Here is a 23901-nt window from a genome sequence, read left to right as displayed (position 1 = left end):
AACCAGACGGTTGACAGTATACATAGTATTTTTTTTTCCTACTATGGAAGTCAGTAACTGGGGGGTCAGGTTGGGAGCACACACATAGTTACACTTGGTTTGGCGCTGCAAGGGTGATCAGCTGCCCTTCCTGTCTCCCTTTAACACTGTCTTAGGCATTTTACATTACATACAGTACCAGTCAAAAGTTTGGAAACACTACTATTTTTAATGCTTTTGAAAGAAGTCTCTTATGCTCATCAAGCCTGCAGTTAAAAAAAAAAAAAACAAAAAAAAAAAACAGTAATATTATGAAATATTATTACAATTTAAAATAATGGTTCTCTTTTTTAATATACTTTAAAATGTAATTTATTTTTGTGATGCAAAGCTGAATTTTCATCAGCAAGTACTCCAGTCTTTGGTGTCTTATGATCCTTCAGAAATCATTCTAATATGCTGATTTATGATCAATGTTGGAAACAGTTGTGCTGCTTAATATTTTTTTATAACCTGAGATACTTTTTTCAGGATTATTTGATGAATAAAAAGTTAAAAAGAACTGTATTTATTTAGAATAGAAATCTTTTGTAACAATATACACTACCGTTAAAAAGTTTGGGAACAATAACTATTTTTTTTTAAAGAAATTAGTACTTTAATTCAACAAGAATGCGTTAAATTGATAAAAGGTGATGGTAACGATTTATATTGTTAGAAATGTTTTTATTTTGAATAAATGCTGTTTTTATGAATAAATGCTGTTAACGTTTTACTCATCAATGAATCCTGAAAAAAGTATTCCAAAAAAATATATTAAACAGCACAACTGTTTCCATCATTGATAATAACTGAGTATCAAATTATCATATTAGAATGATTTCTGAAGGATCATAAGACACCAAAGACTGGAGTACTTGCTGATGAAAATTCAGCTTTGCATCACAAAAATAAATTACATTTTAAAGTATATTAAAAAAGAGAACCATTATTTTAAATTGTAATAATATTTCATAATATTACTGTTTTTTTTTTTTTTTTTTTTTTTTTTTTTAACTGCAGGCTTGATGAGCATAAGAGACTTCTTGCAAAAGCATTAAAAATAGTAGTGTTTCCAAACTTTTGACTGGTACTGTACATTGCAGTTTATTATAGTGTTTATTGTAACTGTGACCTTATTCCTGTAAACGGTTGCTTAAGGGCATGCACTTGATTTCACCAAGTACAACATTTAACCAAATTCCAATTAACCATCATTTAAGGGACAAGTTTACAAGTTTGTCAAGTTTATTCACCACTGATTTCACTAATATTTCCCACTGATTTTAGGGATCATTTATTAGGTTTAGGATATGGTTACATTATCGGACTGGAATGTTTTTCCAGGATCAACAAAATATGTTGACCCAGGAACGCGTCTAACTCAGGACATGCGTCAGGAAAAGTCAGGACTGTTCCATGTGCATGTGCAGTAATTTAATGAGAATCAGAAAGAGCTTTATTGCCCAGTATGTTGAAACAAACAAGTAATTTGTCTTGGTGACATGGAGCTTCCAGTGCAGAAGAAAGTACAGACAAAGTGCAGACATACTTAAGAATTAGGCAATACAAAAAAAAAAGAAAAAAAAAGAACTGCTCTGGTGCTCAGTGCTCTGTAGTGCCAGCCAGTCCGTTGTAGTCTCCTGATGTCTGATATGCTGGCTTTAGATGAACACAGGACAGATTCAGTGATGGCCGAGTGGAACTGTGTCAGAATCTCCAGTGGCAGGTTGAATTTCCTCTGCTGCCGATGGAAGTACAACCTCTGCTGTGCCTTTTTCACTATATGAGTCTACAGTATGTGAGTGTCTCATTTCAGGTCCTGAGAGATGCTGGTGTTCAGGAACTTGAATGACTCCACTGTGCAGCTCATGATGGTGAGTGTGGGAGCGCTGAGGGGTCTCTCCTGAAGTCCACAATCGTCTCCACTGTTTTGAGCGTTTTCATTTAAGATTGTTACGACTGCACCAGACAGCCAGCTGTACAGCCTCTGTAAGCAGACTCGTCACCGCATTGGATGAGGCCGATGACTGCGATGTCATCTGAAAATTTCAGGAACTTGACAGAGGGGTCACTTGCAGTGCAGTCGTTCATGTACAGGGAGAAGAGAAGTGGAGAGAGAACACAACCCTGGGGAGCACCAGAGCTGATAGTGAGGGTCCTGGATGTGAGTTTCCCCAGCTGCTGCCTGTCTATGCAGGAAACCGTCCGACAGATTGGGGTTGGCATGAAGAGCTGGGTCAGTTTGGCTGAGAGAAGATCAGGCATGATGATACTGAAGGTCGAACTGAAGTGCACAAATAAGATCCTTGCATAATGTTGCAGGATGCAGTGCAAGTCTCAATTTGAGTGTATCATCCACAGACCTGTTTGCTCTGTAAGCAAACTGAAGGGGATCCAGCAGCGGTCCAGTGATGTCCTTCAGGTGGGCCAACACCAGTCTCTCAAATGAGAGCGACAGGTCTGTAGTCATTAAGTCCAGTGATTTTTTTGGTTGTTGATGTTGTTGATTTTTTTTTAACTAACATGAAAAACTACAGTTGCACTTGAACTGGGTGTAAAACCAGCAGCTTCTGCCATTATGAAGGACACTGTAAACCTTTACGGTGTATGTCACTCTATATAAAATATCACAGAATGTCAGATTAAAGACAAACCAGTCCATTCACCTCTGGTAGTTGTGTTTCAAAATTGTAAGCTTGTAGCTGGTCAACAACCTGCAATATTTCAGCAACCAACTTGACCACCAGAAGCCGATTAAACCAGCTGATGTGAATGTGTTTTTTTATATAGCAATTTGGACCCAATGGGTCAATGTTTTGCTGCTTAGCATGTTACAGTTAACCCCATCTGGTAGACACATAACCACCGTACCATCTGAACCTAAAAAACATCTTTCTTCATTGATGGCAATGTACACTGACAACAATGGAAAATGGATTTTCAATGGTTCAATTTAACCTGCTTCAAAAGACAAAATGAATGACTGTCACATAGCATCACCTGGTGGCTAAACACCTCATGGCATCAGGCACACCCATATACACGGCCACTGCAACACAGCGCCTCTGATTCACAAACATTTTACACATTCTGAATTTATATTACAAGCACCTTTTTTCTGTCCTCAGACTTGAGATTGATTTTCAGTTTCATTCACTTGTTTGTTTCTCATTATTCATGTCTGAGTAGTTGTGTGATCGTAGTTTACAGAGGAAGCGTTTTTGTTTAAATTCAAGCACTCCCATTGAGTTGCACCCACCTTAAATCCAACAATGAATCACTGCGACACCTCAGGTTCACACTGGTCTATGATCAATGTCTGTTCACACTGAAATGTGTCATGTTTTTTTCTGTTGACACCTATTTACCGGAATAGTTCACCTAAAAATTATTTTGTCATCCTTTACTCAAACCAATATGAGAAATTTTGATGAATGAAACCCCCCTTTCTCTTAAACAGATCATGTTGTAGTTCAAGACAACAGTTTTACTTGGTAAGCTCACTTAAAGAGGACTCATTTTCAACTTTCTTTAGTGTGTAATGTTGCTGTTTGACCAATAGAAAGGTTACAAAGCACGAAGTCATTCCAAAAGGAGTTATTATCTATATCAGTAAGCACATCACAATATTCCTCATTATTAAATTCCCACCCTAGACATACACAAAAAAAGGTGAGGCCTGGTTGAGTTGCGTAGTGATGTCCAAGATACTCTGATACAATGTTAATGGTAAGGGGCGTGACACAGTCCGAAACATTAAACTAAACAGAGTGTTACTGACAGACTGGGAATTATATAGGTGCTTCAACAATGCAAACTATGTGAAAAATAGTGTGTTTTTGAACATTCAAGCATGAAAACCTGTTAGACCCCAAAACACATAAGACACATAATATGGCCTCTTTAATAAGATCTTACCAGAAAAAGTTGTGGAATTGTATTTTTACATTTAAAATGCCGTGTGTAGTTTTAAATATATTTTATTTTTATTTAGGGACTGTAAATATTAGTTTGTCCTACGTTTTTTTCTTTTCTTTCTGAAGTCATAGTTTTGTATGATGAACTCCTGTTCACATCCATTAAAATATATGCCGTTTCAGGGCTGACACGCATGAAATCAGGTGGCCAGTGCCAACATTCCTCCTTTTTTTCCACAGAAGAAAATCAGTCATAGAAGTTTGGAATGACATTTTTTTCTTTTTAATAGCTAACAATGTCATTACAAAATCAATGACGGTTCTTCTGAGCATAACCCTGAAGCTGAAATGTTGCTTGCAAAATTAAAATGTTCTTCAAAACATGTCAAAATCACAGTGTCTAGCACAGGTTATGTCATAAGATATTCCACCTCTTTTAAGTGTAGATATCTTTACAGTCATCTAAATCTTATCTCTTTATGTACTTATGTCTTCGTAGGAATGTACCTGGGCTCTCGTAACATAAGATATGTCAAGATGAGAAGATATATATCTGGTAAAGCAGCATTCTGAAGTATGAAGTATAATTTTTTTTTTTTTTTTTTTTATAAAAGGGAATGGTTATCATTTAAAAAAAAAAAAAACTTTTAAAACTGTTTTATATATTTATGATGTATCATATTCCATGTGCTTTTTTAGCATGTAAGCTGGATGGTAACAAAATACAGTACATTTATATGGTACATAAATAATAATATTCACATTTGTCTAATAGAGAAAAGAAAAGAAGATTTTTTTAACTTTATAATAGAGTAAACCAACCGGTTCAGATGATGACAAGTTGTCATCAGTTTGAACGTCATGAACTTCTAGTGTGAAACCACACATTCCACACACCTTCCCCATAAAAAGAAACACACATGCTTATTTACCTTTTGAGCATACCACTGTTGGCACACACAGTCAGATGCTCAGATGTTTATGTTGTTTGAGAGACTGGTGTTGGCCCAGTATTAAGGCTGAGTGGATTATTGGTGCCCCCTGTCCAACCACCAAGATCTTTACAATTCCAGAGTGAGAAAAAGGACTTAGAAAATCCCTTTGGTCCCCACATTTTTCTTTTTGAGCTTTTGTCCTCTGTCCAGCTCTACAGAGCACCAGAACAGCTTCTTCCCTCAAGCTATATTCAGTCGGAACAATAAATACTCTCATAACTGGTCATTCTCTCTTATAAATGGCCCCATTTTTTAAAACGTGTCATGTAAATAACAGTATGTACAGTCTTATACCTATTATATATATTTCTTTATTTATATTACTGTACTGTATTCAATTTAAATTTAAATAATAATATTAATGTGTTTTATTGCCTAATTTGTATGTCTGTACTTTCTTCTGCACTGGAAGCTCCAAGACAAAATCCTTGTGGGTGTAACATACATACATATAGTCATAATATGATCTGAGGATGGTTCAAGAGTAAACTTGTGCATAAATATGGCCTGCCCAAATATGTGTAAAAAATTAACCTTTTTAAAATTGTTTCTGTTTTTTAGTGTTAAGAGGAAAGGTGTTTAGTCAACTCGACAATGAGCACATCTATTAATACATATTATACATTATTCTTATTATTCTTGTCATTTCAAAGTGCTCATAAAGATGTGTAAAATTTGCCTCTCATAATTTTGTATTGCCCCTCCAGTTCTATCATTTTATTCCCTACAACTGGGTGTGTTTATTTTAGATACGCATTTGGTTTTCAGTTCAATGGAAATGTTATGATAAGAATCCTTGATCATTCGGTCCAGGCAGGAAATGTCACATTTTGACTTTAAACAGCACAAAAAATGTTGATGCTCAGGTTCTAGAGGGCAATGTACATGCTCACCTGTTCATTGGAAATTAATGTCCTCTCCCCTCCCCCGTCCTGGGCAAGTATTTAAAGATTTCTTTGAATCTGACAAAGTCACGGCCAAGCATTTGCTTTTGTGTCTTGTCCTCCACTTGTCTAGGACAGAACTATGTCTTTCCCCTCTAATTCCAGAACCATCAGTGTTTATGGAGGTGCCGGTGGTCGAGGAACCCGGATATCCTCGTCCCCCGCTGGGTTTCTTTACTCTTCTCCAAGGAGCTTCAACCTTGGTGATGCTTTAGACTCGTCCGCTGACGAGAAGGCCACCATGCAGAATTTGAATAACCGCCTGGCCTCTTATCTAGAGAAGGTGCGCTCACTGGAGAAGGCCAACGTTGATCTGGAACGCAACATCACGGAATGGTATGACAGTCGCACTGATGTCACATTCGACCACTCCAGTTTCCAGGACACCATCAAGGACCTGAGAAACGAGGTGAGTTGAGTGGAGTGGGGATCTCAGGGTCAGAGTGGATCACCTGACATGCTATTTGAGACATGATATTAGTGATATAATATACAATAATAAATATTAAGAACTCAAACTTAAAAAATGTCAGAATTTTAAGTTGAAGTAGACCTATTCAAATTGCTAAACCAAATTACTTTAAAAAAAATATATTAAAAAAATACATGTAGGCCTACTGCGTTAGATTAAACTGGGTAGGGTCATATCACATGCATATTGTTGCCCTATTGTTATATTGTTCTCATTTGTAAGTCACTTTGGATAAAAGCGTCTGCTAAATGATTAAATGTAAATGTAAACCTAAAACTGAAATAAAAATAAATTAAAGCTAAATAGGAACCAAAAAAAAAAAAAAAATATATATATATATATATATATATATATATATAGATAGATAACATTATTACAATTACTAAAACGTTCATTATTAACACTAATTGACAAGTCAGGGTTAGGCTTAGGGTTAGGGTTAGGGTTAGGGTTAGGGTTAGGGTTAGGGTTAGGGTTGTGGGTGTGATGGGATCTAGACCAGTGTTTCTCAACTGGTAGGTCGCACGCAAGTTTTAAGTGGTCACGGAGTGAGTAGTCAAAGAAACAACAACAAACTTAATTCTATGTTTAACTTTTATTTTGAAAGACGTGCGTAAAAGATAAATCAGGGAATGCAACGTTGTTATGTTAGGGTAAAAATTAGGGTAACATGGGGTCAGATCCACAATACGATGACGACTCCACTTCAATTTTTTCTCCTGGCCATAATGGATGGCACAAAATCTCATCTCAGCACTTTTGATGAATGGCTACGCTATTTATAATTTGTAGGGGATTTGTGGAGTATAAGTTATACTTTTTCAAACTCCCTCCTCCAACCCCAACTCCACCCAATTGAACCTTTAATCAATCTGACTTGTTATTTTGTTTTTCTGTACAGGTCACTACATTGCAAGCATTTTCTATCATGTATTTGTATTTCCACAACTCATGTAATTGAGAATTGTAATAATGTATGCATATACTGTTCTGTACCCCAGGGGGGGTTGACTTGCTGCTCTCAGTTTTGCCCAGAACAGAACCATACCGCCAACACTAACTGTATGCTATAATTGTAACACATTTGTATACTTGGCGAAGTGGTCCTGCTGAAACAGATTGAACACGTTTTGTTGTCATATCTGCCTTATGTTCCACATACTGTGGTTGTAGTGAATTCCACAGATACCAAAAACTAGTTTTAAAAAGAAAATGACTCCAGGTGCCAGACTGTTTATTGAGCAATTAGACTAATCTGTTTTTTCTTCTCATTTGGAATTTAGTGTTCTGGGGGCGTATTTTCTGCAACCTTCTTAAAAGACTGACATCTTTGACACCTACTATTTGTTTAATCATCTGTAAAATACCTTTTTTTTTTAAATGGCAGATTCGATCAATTTCCCAAGACAATGCCTCAATCGTACTGACTGTGGACAATGCCAAACTGGCTGCTGAAGACTTCAAACTAAAGTGAGAAACTAAATTGAAATCCTGCGAATGATTGATTTAATTGGTAATTTATCGGCTTTTAATTTTGTGAACCATCGCCTCAGGTATGAGAATGAGCTCGCTATGAGAAGGGCCATTGATGCTGACATCGCCAATCTGAGGAACATTCTGGATGAGTTTAGCTTGAGTCGCTCGGATCTGGAGATGCAGATTGAGTCTCTGAAGGAGGAGCTCATCATGCTGACGAGAAACCATGAGGAGGTACAATAGATGACACACATTTCCCATCTTAACCTGTCTCATTGAAGAATCTTCAGTTGGGTTACGCCTGTTCTGCCTCTTATTTTAGTGAAAATTCTTATTTCATTTCATTAAAATGGACAAAACACAGTCGATTGGTGTTCCGCTCCATAGTGTATTATAATATTCTAAAACAGCACATTCTAGCTTGTAAACAGCAATGATATATCCATGACAGGATTTCTATTCAGGGCTTTGCCCATGAGACTGGCCATTCAGATATTCCACCCACAAATTGATTCCTGTTTTACTCAAAGCTGTTATATAAGCCCAACATTTCCACTGAACTGTATACAGTAAATATCACCATGGTGGTTATGTGGTATGGGGGTGTGATTAAGACCAAATAAAGCATAGCTAACTGGTTAGTCTGCATACGGCTAGCTGATTAGCCTGCTAGCTTAGCATATACAAGTTACACTACTTCACCACCATGATTTATCCTAATTACTACTATACCCTAGCTACCACTGCTACAAATTGATGACTATTTTTTAGGGGTGACCCCGAATAGTCGAAGATTCGATGCTTCGATAGGAGGAGCCTGATTCGACTACCGATCTCATGGTCGAATCTTCGCAGAGGTGTTATGAAACGAGGATCATGCAACTTTGGCTACATGAGGGCGCTCAATTTCACATAGAACTAGCTTTTATTTCAATACGTTAACATTCAGCCTATTATGATAATGCTGTATATAAAAATGTGCAAAGAAAGAAGCTTTTAATAAATATTTTTTAACGTGCGTGAATAAATCCAAACACCCCGCGACAGATTTAAGTTTCACTTTCGATCCGTGACCGACAGAGGAGCGTCTTCGCGGCAAGGATTTAAATCTTTAACAATGTCTGGGATAAGAAAATCTAAAGTGTGGATGTACACCATCAGAAAGGATATTCTCCAAGGCTGGATTTAGCATCAGGAAAACCATTATCGCACTTCTGCCGGCCAGCGTTAACACGTTTCACGCATAGACTGGGTTTCACGTTAGAATGTATTTTATCCGCGCGCACAATTTGAAAAGACTCCAACGGACACAGACAGAGTGAAAGACTGGATTTGTTCTCTCGATCAGGTAGGGTACAAGTGATTTCAAAACTTTTCAGCCGGTTCTATTTTCATTTCTGGATGCTGTGAACATTTTTAGCTAAAAGACTGCCTCAGTTTAGCATATTGTTGTTTCTGCAGTTAAAAAGACAAAGTTGAAAATTCTGGCTACTATCGTTATTTTAATAATTTCTTTATTTTTATTTTATTTATTAATCTGTCAGGGTTATCTAATCTAACTATTTGTGGCTTGTGTTTTGAATAGGCCTAGCCTATATGTTCCCCTGCACTTTAGGCATTTTGCACACATTTGCTCCTCATCTTGTGACTTGATTCTAATTTATTTCGTTTTGTATTTTTTATTTATTAGAAAGGTATAGGCCTATTCTGTTCTAATTTAATTTTAGTAAATTAATTGTTTATTTTTTCGGTGCGTCGATGTTGTGCTGTAGGCTGGCCTGCTCGCACAGGTAATTTAGCCGATTTAATTTGATTTGCATGTGAAATGCAAATCCTGTCTGCAGTGTGGCCTTTCTGGAGTTATGTTATTTCTTACTTTTACTGATCCAAAATGTTTTTATACATTTTCTTCTATATCTTTGTGTGATTTTCTGTACATCGCGGCTTTGAAACGTTAAAGCCCCGCCCCCATACACATGATTCGACTATTAGTCGACTATAGGCAAGACATGACGATTCTGATTCGACTATGAAAATCCATAGTCGGGGACAGCCCTACTATTTTTATATCTAGAAGAAGATATTGCATAAGGTGATGTGTTTTGAACTGCTACCAATACTGCACAGTATCTGTCTTTGAAAATGAATGATTTTCAGTTGCGTTGTTGCTGCAAATCATGGTCAGTGTAAACACCCCATATACAACATCAGTTTCTGTAGGGGGACCGTCCCTAAGACACTTGTGCTGCTCCAAGATTTGTAAGTCATTATGGAAACATATAAGGATTCTGTTTCATATACGGGTTCATTTCTGAAAGGCCCATTTAATTCAAAAGTAAAGACATGGATCTTCTCCCAGTGTGAGATTCCACCACTCCTCACATTCCAGCCTTCCCACAAACAGACGGGCACACACCCTGGTACACACTGAACACAGGACAGCTAAAACCTGTGGAAGGGCTGGGACTGATATCCAAATATAAAATTACCTCATATTTAAAAGTGACACACACACTTCAAATACCATATACAGTAAATATATATAAAAAGTGATACGTTTCCAGGAAGTTCACCCATGCTGCTTTTTTTATCACAAATACAGTAAATTGTAAAATTATTTTATTTTATTTTTTTCCCTGTAATGACAAAGATGAATTTTTAGAAGATATGTTTATTTTTGTACTCAAGAAACCTTTATTATTATTATGATTATTATCACAGTTGAAAATGGTTGTGCTGCTTGTGGAAACCATGATAGGCTATAGTGGTTTTTCTTTAAAGGTTTTTTTTGATAAACATAAAATTGAAAGAACAGCGTTTATTTGAAATAGAAGTATTTTTGTAAAATTACAAAAAAATTCTTTGTTGTCATCGATTTTAAAATCATAGTGATCCCAAACTTTTCAACATTTCATGTACATGTTTTCTAAACTTAATCTAGATGGAAAGAAAGTCTGTTTAAAGTATTTTATTTTGATATCTTTTACTTAAAAACAATTGAAAGGCACATTCTGAAAATGAGAGGTTAGGTTGCTGTAGCTACGCTGTATCATTTTAGAGATAGCCGTTTCCACACCAAAACACACAGGGTCATAAGAGTGTTCCTTCCTTCCTTCCTTCAATTTTTCTTTTTTCCTCTAGTTCTTCTGCTGCCAGCTCTGCTGGGGATTTTCCGTCCCATTACATCATTTTAAACTAAACAGTAATCTCACTAGGCCTCTTCTTGGGTCTACAAAAGGTCATCATTCATGTATAAACACAACTAGGCGCACACATACACCTAAAAAACTTTTTAAAAACATCCTAACAGGTAAAATTATTTAGTAATAAACAGAATCAACAAGGGAAAACTACACTTTCTCCTGAAATCGTTCAGACATGTTTGGGATTAAAAGACTATAGGCTTACCCACCACTCCCACTTCTTTTTTATTCCCATTAAATCTATTAATTAATTAATACCATGTCTGCATCATAATACAATCCATCTCTGTCTCTGTGCCAGATCACATACTGTTTGATATGTGTTTTCACAGGAGATGTCCCAGGCTGGTGTCCAGGTTGGAGTTCAGGTGAACGTTTGTGTGGATGCAGCGCCCTCTATGGACCTGAACCAGGCCATTGACGAGATCAGACTACACTATGAGACCATGACTGAGAAAAACCGTCAGGAGCTGGAGTCCTGGTATGAAAGCAAGGTGAAGTTAAAACCACAAATGCATTTGTTCTTGAGTAAATTCATTATTATGATTAATTATTATTCTGGGGGAATTGTACTGTGCTTGATTACTATAAAACTGAATACTTGCACTTTTACTCAACTACAATTCCAAGGAAATAATCTTATTTGGTATGCATTCAAATTACAATGTAGATTACATATTTAGCAGGTCATAATGACTTTAAATTACTTATTATAAGAAAAGGGGCATCATTTTAATCCTTTAAATACTTAAGTACAATTTAATGTGGAAATTTTGACACAATACCCATGTCTGAAAAAAAACTGATTTCAATTTTAATCGCATAGCTCATCTGTGATTAAAGGGATAGTTCACCCAAAAATGTATTATTATTTTTTCTTCTTTCTTCTGCTGAACCCAAAATAAGTTATTTTGAAGAATATGGGTAACCAAATAGTTGATGGGTCCCAATGACTTCCATAGTATGGAAAAAAATACTATGGAAGTCAATAGGGCCCATCAACTGCTTGTATACCGACATTATTCAAAATATCTTATTTTGTGTTCAGCAAAAGAAAAAGAATTCACACAGGTTTGGAACAACTTGATGGTGAGTAAATGATGACAGCATTTTCATTTTTGGGTGAACTATACCATTAAAACAATAAAATATCATTTCATAGTGGGATGCTAGGATGCATGCGATGTCATAGTTGTTGATTTTGTTGGTGTTGGTGTTTACAGATCACCACAGTGCAACAGGATGTGGTCACTCATAATGAAGAGCTTCAGAACAGCAGAACAGAGCTGACGGAGTTGACAAGCTCCTTCCAAAGGCTACAGATAGAACTGCAGACCCATCAGAGCACGGTAAACCTACACGCCCTTACAAACACATTCATTTTTATAGCAAAAAAATTTAGTTGTAGTTTAAAGTGAAGAAGCACTGCAGAAAAAATCCGTGGCAACATGTCTAGGCAGAACATGTGTGCCAGGCTGTTTTTTTTTTTTTTTCTGTCCATGAGCTCCAGCCTCTCCCCCTCTAGTTCACCAACCAGCACTCTGCCAGCTTTAAGACTTTAAGAGCAGTCAGGGGAAAGGTCCTGTAATTTCCTATGCTTACACATTCAGAAGAACAAAAGATAGACTGTTTAAATAGAAGATAGCGTCTCAAAAGTGTGGGTTATTAGCACTGTTTATAGATAATTCTGCCCTAATGCACTGTAAAAAATGATAATTATGATCAAAAGTTATGAAAACATGTTTTTACATTACTTTAACTCATCAAAATCAGTCAAGCAATTTTCAACCTTTTTTTATAAGTTATACAAGATTCAACTAATTTTTTTTAAGTCAGTTCAAAGTAATTTAAGTCGAAATGACTTAAACATCCAAGTTGATTGTACTTAATTTAAGGCAGCAACTTCTTTTTTACAGTGTGCACCCAATAACATTTATAAATAATATATTATGCATAATAGTATAAAATACAAATATATAATATAATATAATATAGGCTAATATAATATAATAATAAAATACAACATAATATAATATAATTTAATATAACATAATATATCAAATATATGATGTATTTAATGGTATTATATATTGAATTATTTATATCTAAATTTATATATGATTATCCACAGAGGTCAGCTCTTGTCGGGGAACTGGAGGGCACACAGGCCCGTTACGGGGACCAGTTGGCTAGGCTTCAGGTCACTGTCACAGGCCTGGAGGACCAGCTTAGTCAATTTCATGCTAATATTGGCAACAACAAACAAGACTACGAAACGCTGCTGGACGTAAAGAGCAGACTGGTGCGTGAGATCGCTGAGTACAGGAGACTGCTGGATGGAGATGAAAGGTGCTGCTCGTGGAATTCATTTATTCTTTTATTAACTTAATTTTGATATCTTGTGATTTAGTGCATAGACTGATTTAGAAGTTAGAAAGCTTTAATGACACCAGCTCTCTCTCTCTCTCTTGTTTTTACAGAGTAAAACCTACAAATAGTAAGTGACTATTTTACATAAATTATTATTATTATTATTATTTGTATAAATGTATTGCATCACTGTGAAGCTTTGTAGTGCACTGCTAATTGACTATCTCTCATTGTCTGTTTTTAGAAGTTGTCACCAAAATGACCACAGTGGTGGAAACTGTTGTGAATGGAAAGGTTGTGGAGAGCACCGAGACCTTGGATATTAATGAGAAAAATGACTAATCTGCTCAAAAACACATTGACTTCAACTGACGACGTCACATGTCTTATAATGCCTTACTGTAATGCACAATTACACAATTAATGAAGAATTTGGAAGTTTACCTTAGATTGTGAACATGATTATGTGAATGTGATTTATTTTTTCCTGTGCAAACTCTTTCAGCTCTTTGTTTCCCAGTGTTAAATGACAATCAAATATGCCTGATGTACTGCAAGCATCAACAAATCTCAAAATGTATCATAATCTTTTCAGAAATAAAATAGGGATCAAGAAACAATAATTTCATATTGACTTAAAACAGTTAAGAGATTTAACATGAGACAAATCACAGTCGTGTTTCTGCTCCATCAATGATTTTATTCTTAACAATAGTGCATGCAGCACAAGGCCTGAAGACTGGTGTGACAGGTGTAGATGGGCAGTCTTTGATGGTATTTGGTGTTTATTGTGTACTAGATGACACCACTTTCCCATCAACAATGTCTTCAACAATGGTCTTCACCATGACGGTTTTGGTAGAGCTGCTGCTGCTGCTGCTTCCTCCTCCTCCTCCTCCTCCTCCACTGTAACTAGTAATGGTGGCAAAGAGAGAATATGTTGATGCATGTTCCTCAGAAATAATAAAAACCCAATGACAAACACACACTCATTTTACAGTATCACTATCAATCTTCCACCACCTCCTACCTGCTTGCTTCTCCATCCATCAGTCTCCTATACTCAGCAATTTCCATCTCCAGCCGGGCCTTGATGTCCAACAGCATCATGTAATCTTGAGACTGTCTGTCTGTGTCAGCTCTGAGACGAACAATCTGCTCCTCCAAACTTGTTACGTGAGCCTGCAGTTGAGTCAGCTGCATGGAGTACCGAGATTCTGTGTCCCTAAGAGTTGCCTCAAGAGACCCTTTCTGTAAAATAAGAGTGGAGGTGTTTAGTATTTATTAGTGCAGAGTGGAATATGTATGTTTGGTAGAAAATGGTAGACGTTCAACCTGACAAAAAACTGTATTAACCAGCAAAAGATGGAATTGACATTATATTCAGGTCTCCCTGAATGGTCAGGATTATCTGATTTGCGGGTTTCAGAGGGGTTTTGGGCACTTGTCGACCTGGCTGCCTACTAAACAAACAGAACACTGTCTTGGCCAGGCTGGGACACCAGTTCGCCCAATGTAGCTTAAACCAGCTAAGACCTGCTTAGAATGGTTTAAAATGATTCTTTCAGCAGCCGTTACCATATTGCTATAGATGTATCCCAACACACTTGCACACACTTACTTTACTGAGTTCAGATTGTAACTCGATCTCCAGGCCCTGAAGGGTACGTCGAAGCTCTGTGATTTCAGACTTGGACATTTGTAGGGTCTCTGTATTGGCCTCAACCTCCTTAATCACCGTCTCTGACTGCAGATAAATAACATTCAGAGTTTAGTCAAGCATCTCTAAAGAATAAAACTTGGTTGTTCTAGTTTTGGTTAGTTCAGGAAATACAGATTTACCTTGGTTTTGAACCAGGACTCTAGTTCACGTCGGTTTTTGGCAGCGACACCCTCGTACTGCTCACGGATCTCAGCCATCACACGGCTCAGATCTTCCTGAGGAGCCGCGTCCACCTCCACGTTCACTGAACCAGTCATTTGAGAGCGCATGGCTGCCAGTTCCTACAAAGAGAAGAAGAATTCAAGATGATTTATATGGCCCCTGAGGCACATTTCTCAGATTTACAGTGCTTCTCAGCCCCACATTTGACTGCCTTGTTAGTTCATCTCATGGCAAGGTCAAAGGAGCATGTCTGTTTTGGCAGATCAAAAGATTGATTTGGACAGGTTTTTCAGTGATTTACCTCCTCATGGTTCTTCTTGAGGAAGATAATTTCCTCCTTTAAGCCCTCAATCTGCATCTCCAGGTCAGATCTTGACAATGTCAGCTCATCCAGGAGTCTCTTCAGCCCAGCAATATCTGCTTCCACAGACTGACGCATGCCCAACTCATTCTCATACCTGAATGGGTCAAACCAGAGAAGATTATTAGCAACTTTTCACCAAAGTAAGAGCAAAAGAAGTTTCATAAACTGTAGGCTTGGATTTACTTTGTCTTGAAGTCGTCAGCGGCTAATTTTGCATTATCAATGCCAAGGTAGACTCCTCCATTGACACGGGTGGCATCTTGGATCTGTCAGAGACAAGAGAGGGATTCAAACAATGAGGTTTTTGCAAATGCACAGCACATTTAGCTTCCAAATAGACACAAAATGCAAATACTGTCTGAAACACCCATGTAATTGTGCCCTTTTATGCTACATTTTGGGACGCAACCGTGACATACACATCTGTACAATGCACTTGAATGGCTTTGTTTCATTTTGACATGCGAAAACTCAATGAGGACATGACCACACCCATCATCCTGCAGCTATGAAATAATGCATTTCTTGTGCAAGAGATGTGCAAATAAAGTTTTACAGTAGCAGTACCTTATCCTGCAGGTCGTTGATTGTGGCGTAGTAGGCAGAGTAATCTCTTGCAGAAGGCGAGGTTTTGTTCTCCAGAAACTGTCTGATCTTCAGTTCGAGATCTGCATTGGCCTTCTCCAAAGAGCGCACCTTCTCCAGGTAAGATCCCAAACGGTCGTTCAGGTTCTGCATGGTTGCTTTCTCATTGACGGTCACGTTGAGGTCCATATCGCCCCCTCCAGCGCCACCACCAAAGCCACCACCAAAGCCAAAGCCTGCTCCACCACCAGCGCCACCACCAAAGCCATAACCTGCTCCACCACCACTGCCACCACCAGCTGAAAAGGTGCTTGATGCAGAGGAGATACGGACACCTTGGCCTCCTGAACCCCCATACATGCTTCCAGCACGCATAGCACCTAAGCGGCCACCGCCTCCGATGCCCATCGATGAAGACTGAGACATGCGTCCTAGAGATGCACCCCTCATGGAGCCTCCACCGAAGCCCCCTCCAGAAGACACAAAACTACGGCTGCTGAAGGACGTCATTGCTGGGGAGCGGAGAAGAGAGTCTTTTTGCTGGAAGGAGAGGGAATGTGGTTCACAGAAGAGGCTGATTGATTTTTATATGTTTGTGAGATGAGGTAAGGGGTGGGTGGAGGTAGAGATGGAGGAGGGGGTGAGGGGACAACATGAATTCAAAACTTCACTCTCCGCCCAGCACATGCCCTGAGGCAGAGGATCTGGCAGGTGAAATGACATGCATTGTTGGAATGATCTCTGAGAGCCCAGGGATGTGTGCAAAAGGCAAGACATATGCACATCTTATCTCAAAATATGCACGCCTATAAAATTTAACAATGTTTTCACAGGACGCGATTGTTTTGATGTGAGGAATGAGATTTTCCCATGCATGTCTGCATAGTATCTCATGTTACAGCCATACAGTCTGTGTTACAGGCTTCATAAACATGTGTGCTGACAGGATGACCTGCGCCTGCCAGCGGGGTTTCCAGGACAACAGAGTGCTGGATGTGATAAACACTTATAAACAGCAAGCTAAAAGCACACAGTGAAATGGTCTCTTGCACGTGGAATGCTGCCAGCTTCCCCAGAACAGACCTCCCTTTGTCTTTTTAAACATGAACAGAACAAAAAAAATAGAGAGAGAGAGAGAAAAACATTTTCCAAAGTGAACTTTTAAATTACTCAAGAGGCATCTGGAGACGTGCTAGCGTGGTACCGCTCGTCTTGCGTAACAGTATTTTTCTGAGAGCTTTAAAAATGAGTCAGATATCCGCCACTCCAGAAGGCTTTACTTTTATTTCAGGAAAGTTCTTGTATGCATAAGAAACTTTCAATTGAGGGCTGAAGCTTTGCTTTGGAAAGCAAGACCATGAAATTCAACTAATTCAGTTCTATCTTCAGTTAATGAAGCATCATTAAAAAAGGCTGCCGCATGAAGTAGAGTAATTGCTAGTTTGAATGCGTTTACCAAGGTTACATTGTATTTGGGTATAGCTGTCATTACACAATCAAGTGAAAACAATGCAGCAAGGATAACTGAACACGTATCTAGTGTATGTATCAAGTAATACATCAATTTTAAGTGAATGTGCCTGCGGTTATAAGGTGATGAATGATGTGAATGGCAAGATAAATCTGATCCATCTGTTGGTTCCAAACAAGCTCTTACCTGCTTTCCTGCAAGCTCTGTTTTATTCAAATCACACACACCAAAAAAAAATTGGATTAAACGATCACCTTGTTACTGCTAGACCGCTAGCTTTTTGATTTAAAGGACATATTTATGTGCACGCTTTTGTGAGTATGTCATGCGGGAGTTAATCTATTAATAACTTAACAGTAGTCAGCCTTATACTTTCACTGTGGTAATATACTGCCTACAAAAGCAGCAACCCTTACAAAATAGATGTTTATTCAAGTGTGCTATACTTCTTTAAAACAACAACAAAAAATAAAGTATACTTTCAGTCTACTTTTTACATATACTTCTCAGAAATATACTAAAATCACACTAAAGTATATTTGACTTATACTGTCAGAAAAGTCTAAGTAATATTTGGCCAATACTTGCTCGACCTTTTAATCGAGATATAGGCTACTTAAATTAGAACTCCGGTCAATTTTAACATTGAGCTAATTTTTTTGTACATTTGGAGTGCTGTCAGTACAAAGAACAACGACAAAAATCGGTGTTGCCTACACCGTGTTATCCTCTTTTTAAAAATTGCACCCTGTTGACTTCAATGGGGCAAGTTTTAAACCTGCTTTTAGCCTCTTAACATCCTTGATGTGTCATTACAAGTGCACAGGTCATGTGAGTGATTCCTTCGGAGTGAACGCGGGTGAATCTGACTGCAGTAGATGTGAAAGAAATATATAAAAAATTATGTTTATTCAGCCAGCGCACATACCTGTATTTACATCCTGTTTTCGGTCGAAGTCCACAGTAATCGATTGTCGAGTTCACGCGCATAGGTTTAGTACCTTTAGTAACTTGACAATCGACTACTGTGGACTTCGACCGAAAACAGGATGCAAATTTGCAAATGCAAAAATGCAAATGCAAAAAATGCAAATTTATAAAGAGGATAACACGTTGTAGGCAACACCGATTTTTGTCGTTGTTCTCTGTACTGACAGCACTCCAAATGTACAAAAAAATGAGCTCAATGTTAAAATTGATCAGAGTTCTCCTTTAAAAAGTATAATTTAGTATTGTAAGTATACTTGGCTTGTAGTTGTGTTTACGCTTTTTTCACATAGTTTTACATAATGTCTTGTAAACTTACATGTTCAAGTTTATATAGTCAAGTCAGCTTTGGGGTGGAATAGCTTAAATAAAACGTGTGGAACTGAACATGATCTTCTTTGTACACAGTGATAATAACCCACAGATACAAATTTGGCTGATTTTATTGACAGTTCTTCCCAGGTGTAAGAGTATTGTAACAGACTTGATTCATACTGGCTTCTATAATAAGCCATTACCAGAAGATACCATTTTAAATCTCATTACAAAACATCAAGCCAAATAGGAAAAGGAGTATGTGAATTTTTGTGTAGTCCACTGGTAGAGTTGTGGAACTTTTGCAAAACTTTTGCGTTCCTCAGAGAAACTTTTATGTTCTCTCGCAAAAGTATTGTATTTCCCAGAGTGTGAGAAAAATATGAGATGGGAGGAAAAATTATACTTAAAAGAGTGAGCAAATGCAAAGTATCTTGGGGAAACACAAAGGTTTGGCCGGTGGATGCACTGGTTTCTCGGGGAACAGAAACATTTGCAATACAATGCAAAAACACTTAAATATTTTTTCATATATATATATAACATGTTTTTACATCACCATGTCCCTTTAGAGTAAATTTAAAGTTTCTCAGAACTTTTTTATAAATGAATGCAAAAACATTTAAATATAGGCTAATAATACTTACACATCCATCTTGTTTACTCACTTCTGTTCTCCACACACATTACAGTTCAGACTTTCTTTTCAAAATAGTAGCCACAATACAGTTCACGCATGAACACAACATTTCCACCTTTTTTAAGAACAGAATATTACATCAGAGTTGCATCAACAACACAGACGATGTGTCAGATCCAGAACAGCACATCAGATCTAAGTGACAAGGTCCTTCAACCACCTTCAAGACCTCATGCCATTTGCTGTAATAATCAGTTAATGTTATATAAAACCTACAGTCAGATGTTAGCAGTGTCAAATGGCCCGACTATATCCACAGCCACTTTCTGCCATGAACCCTGGTTTCTGCCATGAACCAGGATGTTCTTTCAACCATGTGTCATTGAGCTGACACATGGCAGGAATGGACAGCATCCACCCCTGGCCACCAATAGAGATCACAAAGGCGTTGTTTGGTACTTACCTCTCCCTCATGTCCTTCGTGTGCTATGGAGACCAGCACAGATCTTATCACAGATCTTGTCCTTGTAACAAATTAGCGCAAAGGGGAAATATTAATAATAAATCATAACTTATTATGATTAATTATGAATATTTGGAATCGGATGAATATTTGTTAATCGGATTAACTTGATGTAGCTAAATTAATATTACAATCAGTTAATTAGTTCGTCCAGTGAACACTTTTGATTACTCATTGATTCTAAGAAAAGGGTATTTTAAATAATTATTTTAAATAAAAATAATTATTTCTTAGCATGTACAGTGCTTAGAGCGTGTCACAAGATAAGAAATCATTAAATTGACTTTGTTGCAAGCAGAGAATCAGAACCAAATACGTATTGTGCACGAGTATTAATAACTAAATCACAAACACAACTAATACACACATACACACAATCATACATACATGGGTAAAACGGTAAGTGACAGAATGAAACCGGAAATGGAACAGGGGAATGAAACTATGTAAAATATTAATTTAGCTATGAAAAGAACCATCAGCTTTCTTCTTTCAAAGCACCTCATTAAGAGGTTAACCTCTGTTTAAAATGTGCGATACTTGCATCTCCTTTGCAGTGGAAGCAGTGTGTGACACCTTTGAAGAAGATCTCATTGGTTCTGTGAGTCGATGTGGTTGGAGTTCGATTGACTTCTTCTGCATTGAATTAAGAAATTGTGACAAACTAGCAATGACGTCCTTGACTCTGTTGTGGTTAAGAGAGTCCTCTCTTTCCTGAATGAGAACATGGCTGGTTGTTAGTCAAGGCCTGCTGATCTGGGGCCTGGTGAGGCCATGCAGGACAGCAACCCGAAGATATAGAGAAGGGCCTTTTTAACCTCTGAGGATGTCCTCTCCTCCTAGGGGTCAGTGAACCAATCGTACTTAAGCTTTCGAAAGGAAGGTTTTACGATCCTTTGTCTCAAACAGATCGTATGCAAATGTAACTGGATTGGGTGCAGATGAAGAAACTATTAAAGATTCTTGTAATACTAATATGTTGCACAGGTATCAACATATGATATACACGATCATGCAGCTCATACCAGTTCGTAGATACCCAGAATGATACATTTGCGACCTTAATTTATCGAATAATAATGAAACATTCATTACAGGATTGATACATAGGCAAAAGCACTTTAAAAGAATGTGTGACCACATATGGAAATGGGATGCATGATTGCACATGTCTCGAGTGATTATTCGACGGAGTAGGAATAGAGTACATTACCTCATAATCCTATCATGAAGTATGCATAGAACGAAAATGCAATAAGACACCATACAAAACAGTAATAAACAACGCTATCTCACAACCAATTTGTACGAATTCGTACGATTTGTCTAAACCCACGTGATGGGTAGGTTTAGGGGCAGGGTCAGGGGTAGGTCTTTCATTTGAATTCTTAGGAATTGGGCAACTCGTAAAATGTGTACGATTTAGCAAAAATCATACGAGTGAGGTCATATGAATTCACACGAATTAGCCACCTCGTAAAATTCATGCGAATTGCCGTTAGATCGGGTTGTAATAACACATACACACATGTCCTGGGATGCACGTTCATTTATAGAGTTAATTTATATACAGCGGGGGAAATAAGTATTGAACACGTCATCATTTTTCTCAGTAAATATATTTCCAAAGGTGCTTTTGACATGAAATTTTCACCAGATGTTGGTAACAACCCAAGTAAGCCATACATACAAAGAAACAAACAAAAATAAGTTCAGAAATTAAGTTATGTGTAATAATGTGAAATGACACATGGAAAAAGTATTGAACACATGAAGAAAGGGAGGCGCAAAAAGGCATGGAAAGCCAAGACAACTGCTGAAAACTTACAGTAATTAAAAAGCAATCTAGCCCCCTGTCAGTGGAAATTAATAACAGCTGGTTCAGTCCCAAATGATGGCCTACAAAAAGGTCTCATTGCCAAGGTGTCACACAAGACACATCTCATGATGGGTAAAAGCAAAGAGCTGTCTCAAGACCTTCGCAACCTAATTGTTGCAAAACATAATGATGGCATTGCTTATAGGCGCCATTCTAAGCTTCTGAATGGTCCAGTGAGCACTTTTGGGGCCATAATACGGAAGTGGAAAGACAATAATTTCACCATAAATTTGCCTCGACCAGTGCTCCTCGCAAGATTTCTGATAGAGGAGTGAAAAGAATAATCAGAAGAGTTGTCCAAGAGCCAAGGATCACTTGTGGAAAGCTTCAAAAAGACCTGCAGATAGCAGGTACTGTTGTCTCAAAGAAAACAGTAAGTAATGCACTCCACCGCCATGGCCTGTATGCACGCTCACCACGCAAGACTCCATTACTGAAAAAAAAGCATGCTGAAGCTCATTTAAAGTTTGCTGCACAACATTTGGAAAAGCCAGTGAAATACTGGGAGAATATAGTGTGGTCACATGAGAGCAAAATTGAACTGTTTGGATGCCATAATACACACCATATTTGGAGGAGAAATGGCAGTGCACATTACCCTAAAAACACCATACAACTTGGTGTTGGCTCTTGGACAACTCTTCTGATTATTCTTTTCACTCCTCTATCAGAAATCTTGCGAGGAGCACTGGTCGAGGCAAATTTATGGTGAAATTATTGTCTTTCCACTTCCGTATTATGGCCCCAAAAGTGCTCACTGGACCATTCAGAAGCTTAGAATGGCGCCTATAACCAATGCCATCATTATGTTTTGCAACAATTAGGTTGCGAAGGTCTTGAGACAGCTCTTTGCTTTTACCCATCATGAGATGTGTCTTGTGTGACACCTTGGCAATGAGACCTTTTTGTAGGCCATCATTTGGGACTGAACCAGCTGTTATTAATTTCCACTGACAGGGGGCTGGATTGCTTTTTAATTACTGTAAGTATTCAGCAGTTGTCTTGACTTTCCATGCCTTTTTGCGCCTCCCTTTCTTCATGTGTTCAATACTTTTTCCCTGTGTCATTTCACATTATTACACATAACTTAATTTCTGAACTTATTTTTGTTTGTTTCTTTGTATGTATGGCTTACTTGGGTTGTTACCAACATCTGGTGAAAATTTCATGTCAATAGCACCTTTGGAAATATATTTACTGAGAAAAATGATGACGTGTTCAATACTTATTTCCCCCACTGTAGTATATCAGTTCGTCTATAAATGAATGCAGGAAAGTCTGTTTTAAGGGCTATGGGTCTTTCCTATGAACTGATTCAAATGACTTCAAATGAGCTCTGCATTCTTTTAAGTCATAAAACCATGGCAACCAGAGGCCTGGTTTTATTACTCTTGGGGGGATGTCACAGACACCTTGTTTTGGGGTCGCAAGGGTTTTTAAAGATTATTTGTTAAATATAACAAATACTTGTGATTTGTCTCAGTCGTTACATCCTTAACAGACAGTTCCAGTCGCAGTTTATAGTCATGCTAAACTCAACATTTAGTCTCTTGTGTGAAAGAGGCCAACCTTAAGAAATCTGTACACGAAGTTTGGTTAGAGCAGGGCGAAAAGCACATGCAGCATCAACATCAGCAGCAGACAGAGAATTACAGGCAGCAGACAGAAAAGCAACAAATTCCTCACCAACAACATAAACAGGAGCTGGAGCCACAGCATTATCTGCAGGAAAAGCAGCTAATGGCAAATGTGACATATTAAGCTGGGGTGAAGACCCTCCACTGAAACAGTATGACCTAAGAATAGCAGGCTGGTTTGCCGGAAGCAACACTTGTCTTTATTGAGCTGCAAGCC

The 23901-nt window shown here is 37.8% G+C and overlaps 2 protein-coding genes across 5 annotated transcripts; one reads left to right on the top strand and one right to left on the bottom strand.

Annotated features, from left to right (window-relative positions):
- The first annotated feature begins 1602 nt into the window (after window positions 1–1602).
- krt98 (keratin 98) lies at window positions 1603–14385 on the top strand. 4 transcript variants are annotated; one of them, XM_084394556.1, is made up of 10 exons: window positions 1603–2299; window positions 2383–2479; window positions 5983–6286; window positions 7737–7819; window positions 7903–8059; window positions 11361–11522; window positions 12252–12377; window positions 13160–13377; window positions 13509–13525; window positions 13643–13774. In XM_084394556.1, exons 2-10 carry the CDS (start codon window positions 2433–2435, stop codon window positions 13738–13740), a joined length of 1212 nt encoding a protein of 403 aa, XP_084250682.1. In that variant the 5' UTR covers window positions 1603–2299; window positions 2383–2432; the 3' UTR covers window positions 13741–13774. The 4 variants fall into 4 exon arrangements, with proteins under 4 accessions (XP_084250682.1, XP_084250681.1, XP_084250684.1 ...); XM_084394555.1 differs by lacking the exon at window positions 1603–2299 and having other exon boundaries at window positions 2359–2479; XM_084394557.1 differs by lacking the exons at window positions 1603–2299; window positions 2383–2479 and having other exon boundaries at window positions 5775–6286.
- On the bottom strand, window positions 13861–18664 carry krt15 (keratin 15). The gene is made up of 7 exons (XM_084394551.1): window positions 16215–18664; window positions 15831–15913; window positions 15585–15741; window positions 15241–15402; window positions 15020–15145; window positions 14429–14649; window positions 13861–14310 (listed from the first exon to the last, which is right to left on the bottom strand). The coding sequence occupies exons 1-7, from the start codon at window positions 16740–16742 to the stop codon at window positions 14184–14186; spliced, it is 1404 nt and encodes a 467-aa protein (XP_084250677.1). The 5' UTR covers window positions 16743–18664; the 3' UTR covers window positions 13861–14183.
- Between the last annotated feature and the right edge of the window lie 5237 nt (window positions 18665–23901).

The sequence above is a fragment of the Rutilus rutilus genome, assembly GCF_951802725.1.
Source record: "Rutilus rutilus genome assembly, chromosome: 22".
Classification (NCBI taxonomy): Eukaryota; Metazoa; Chordata; class Actinopteri; order Cypriniformes; family Leuciscidae; genus Rutilus; species Rutilus rutilus.
Note: the sequence above shows the minus strand (reverse complement) of the source record. Positions and strands in the feature narration are given on the sequence as shown.

Coding starts and splice junctions, on each gene's coding strand:
- krt98 (XM_084394556.1), top strand. CDS start 2,433: ATGTCCTTCAGGTGGGCCAACACCAGTCTCTCAAATGAGAGCGACAG. Junction 2,480..5,982: donor CTCTCAAATGAGAGCGACAG/GTCTGTAGTCAT, acceptor CTCTAATTCCAG/AACCATCAGTGTTTATGGAG. Junction 12,378..13,159: donor TGCAGACCCATCAGAGCACG/GTAAACCTACAC, acceptor GATTATCCACAG/AGGTCAGCTCTTGTCGGGGA.
- krt15 (XM_084394551.1), bottom strand. CDS start 16,742: ATGACGTCCTTCAGCAGCCGTAGTTTTGTGTCTTCTGGAGGGGGCTTC. Junction 15,403..15,584: donor TCAAGAAGAACCATGAGGAG/GTAAATCACTGA, acceptor TTCTCTTTGTAG/GAACTGGCAGCCATGCGCTC. Junction 14,311..14,428: donor ATGGATGGAGAAGCAAGCAG/GTAGGAGGTGGT, acceptor CACCATTACTAG/TTACAGTGGAGGAGGAGGAG.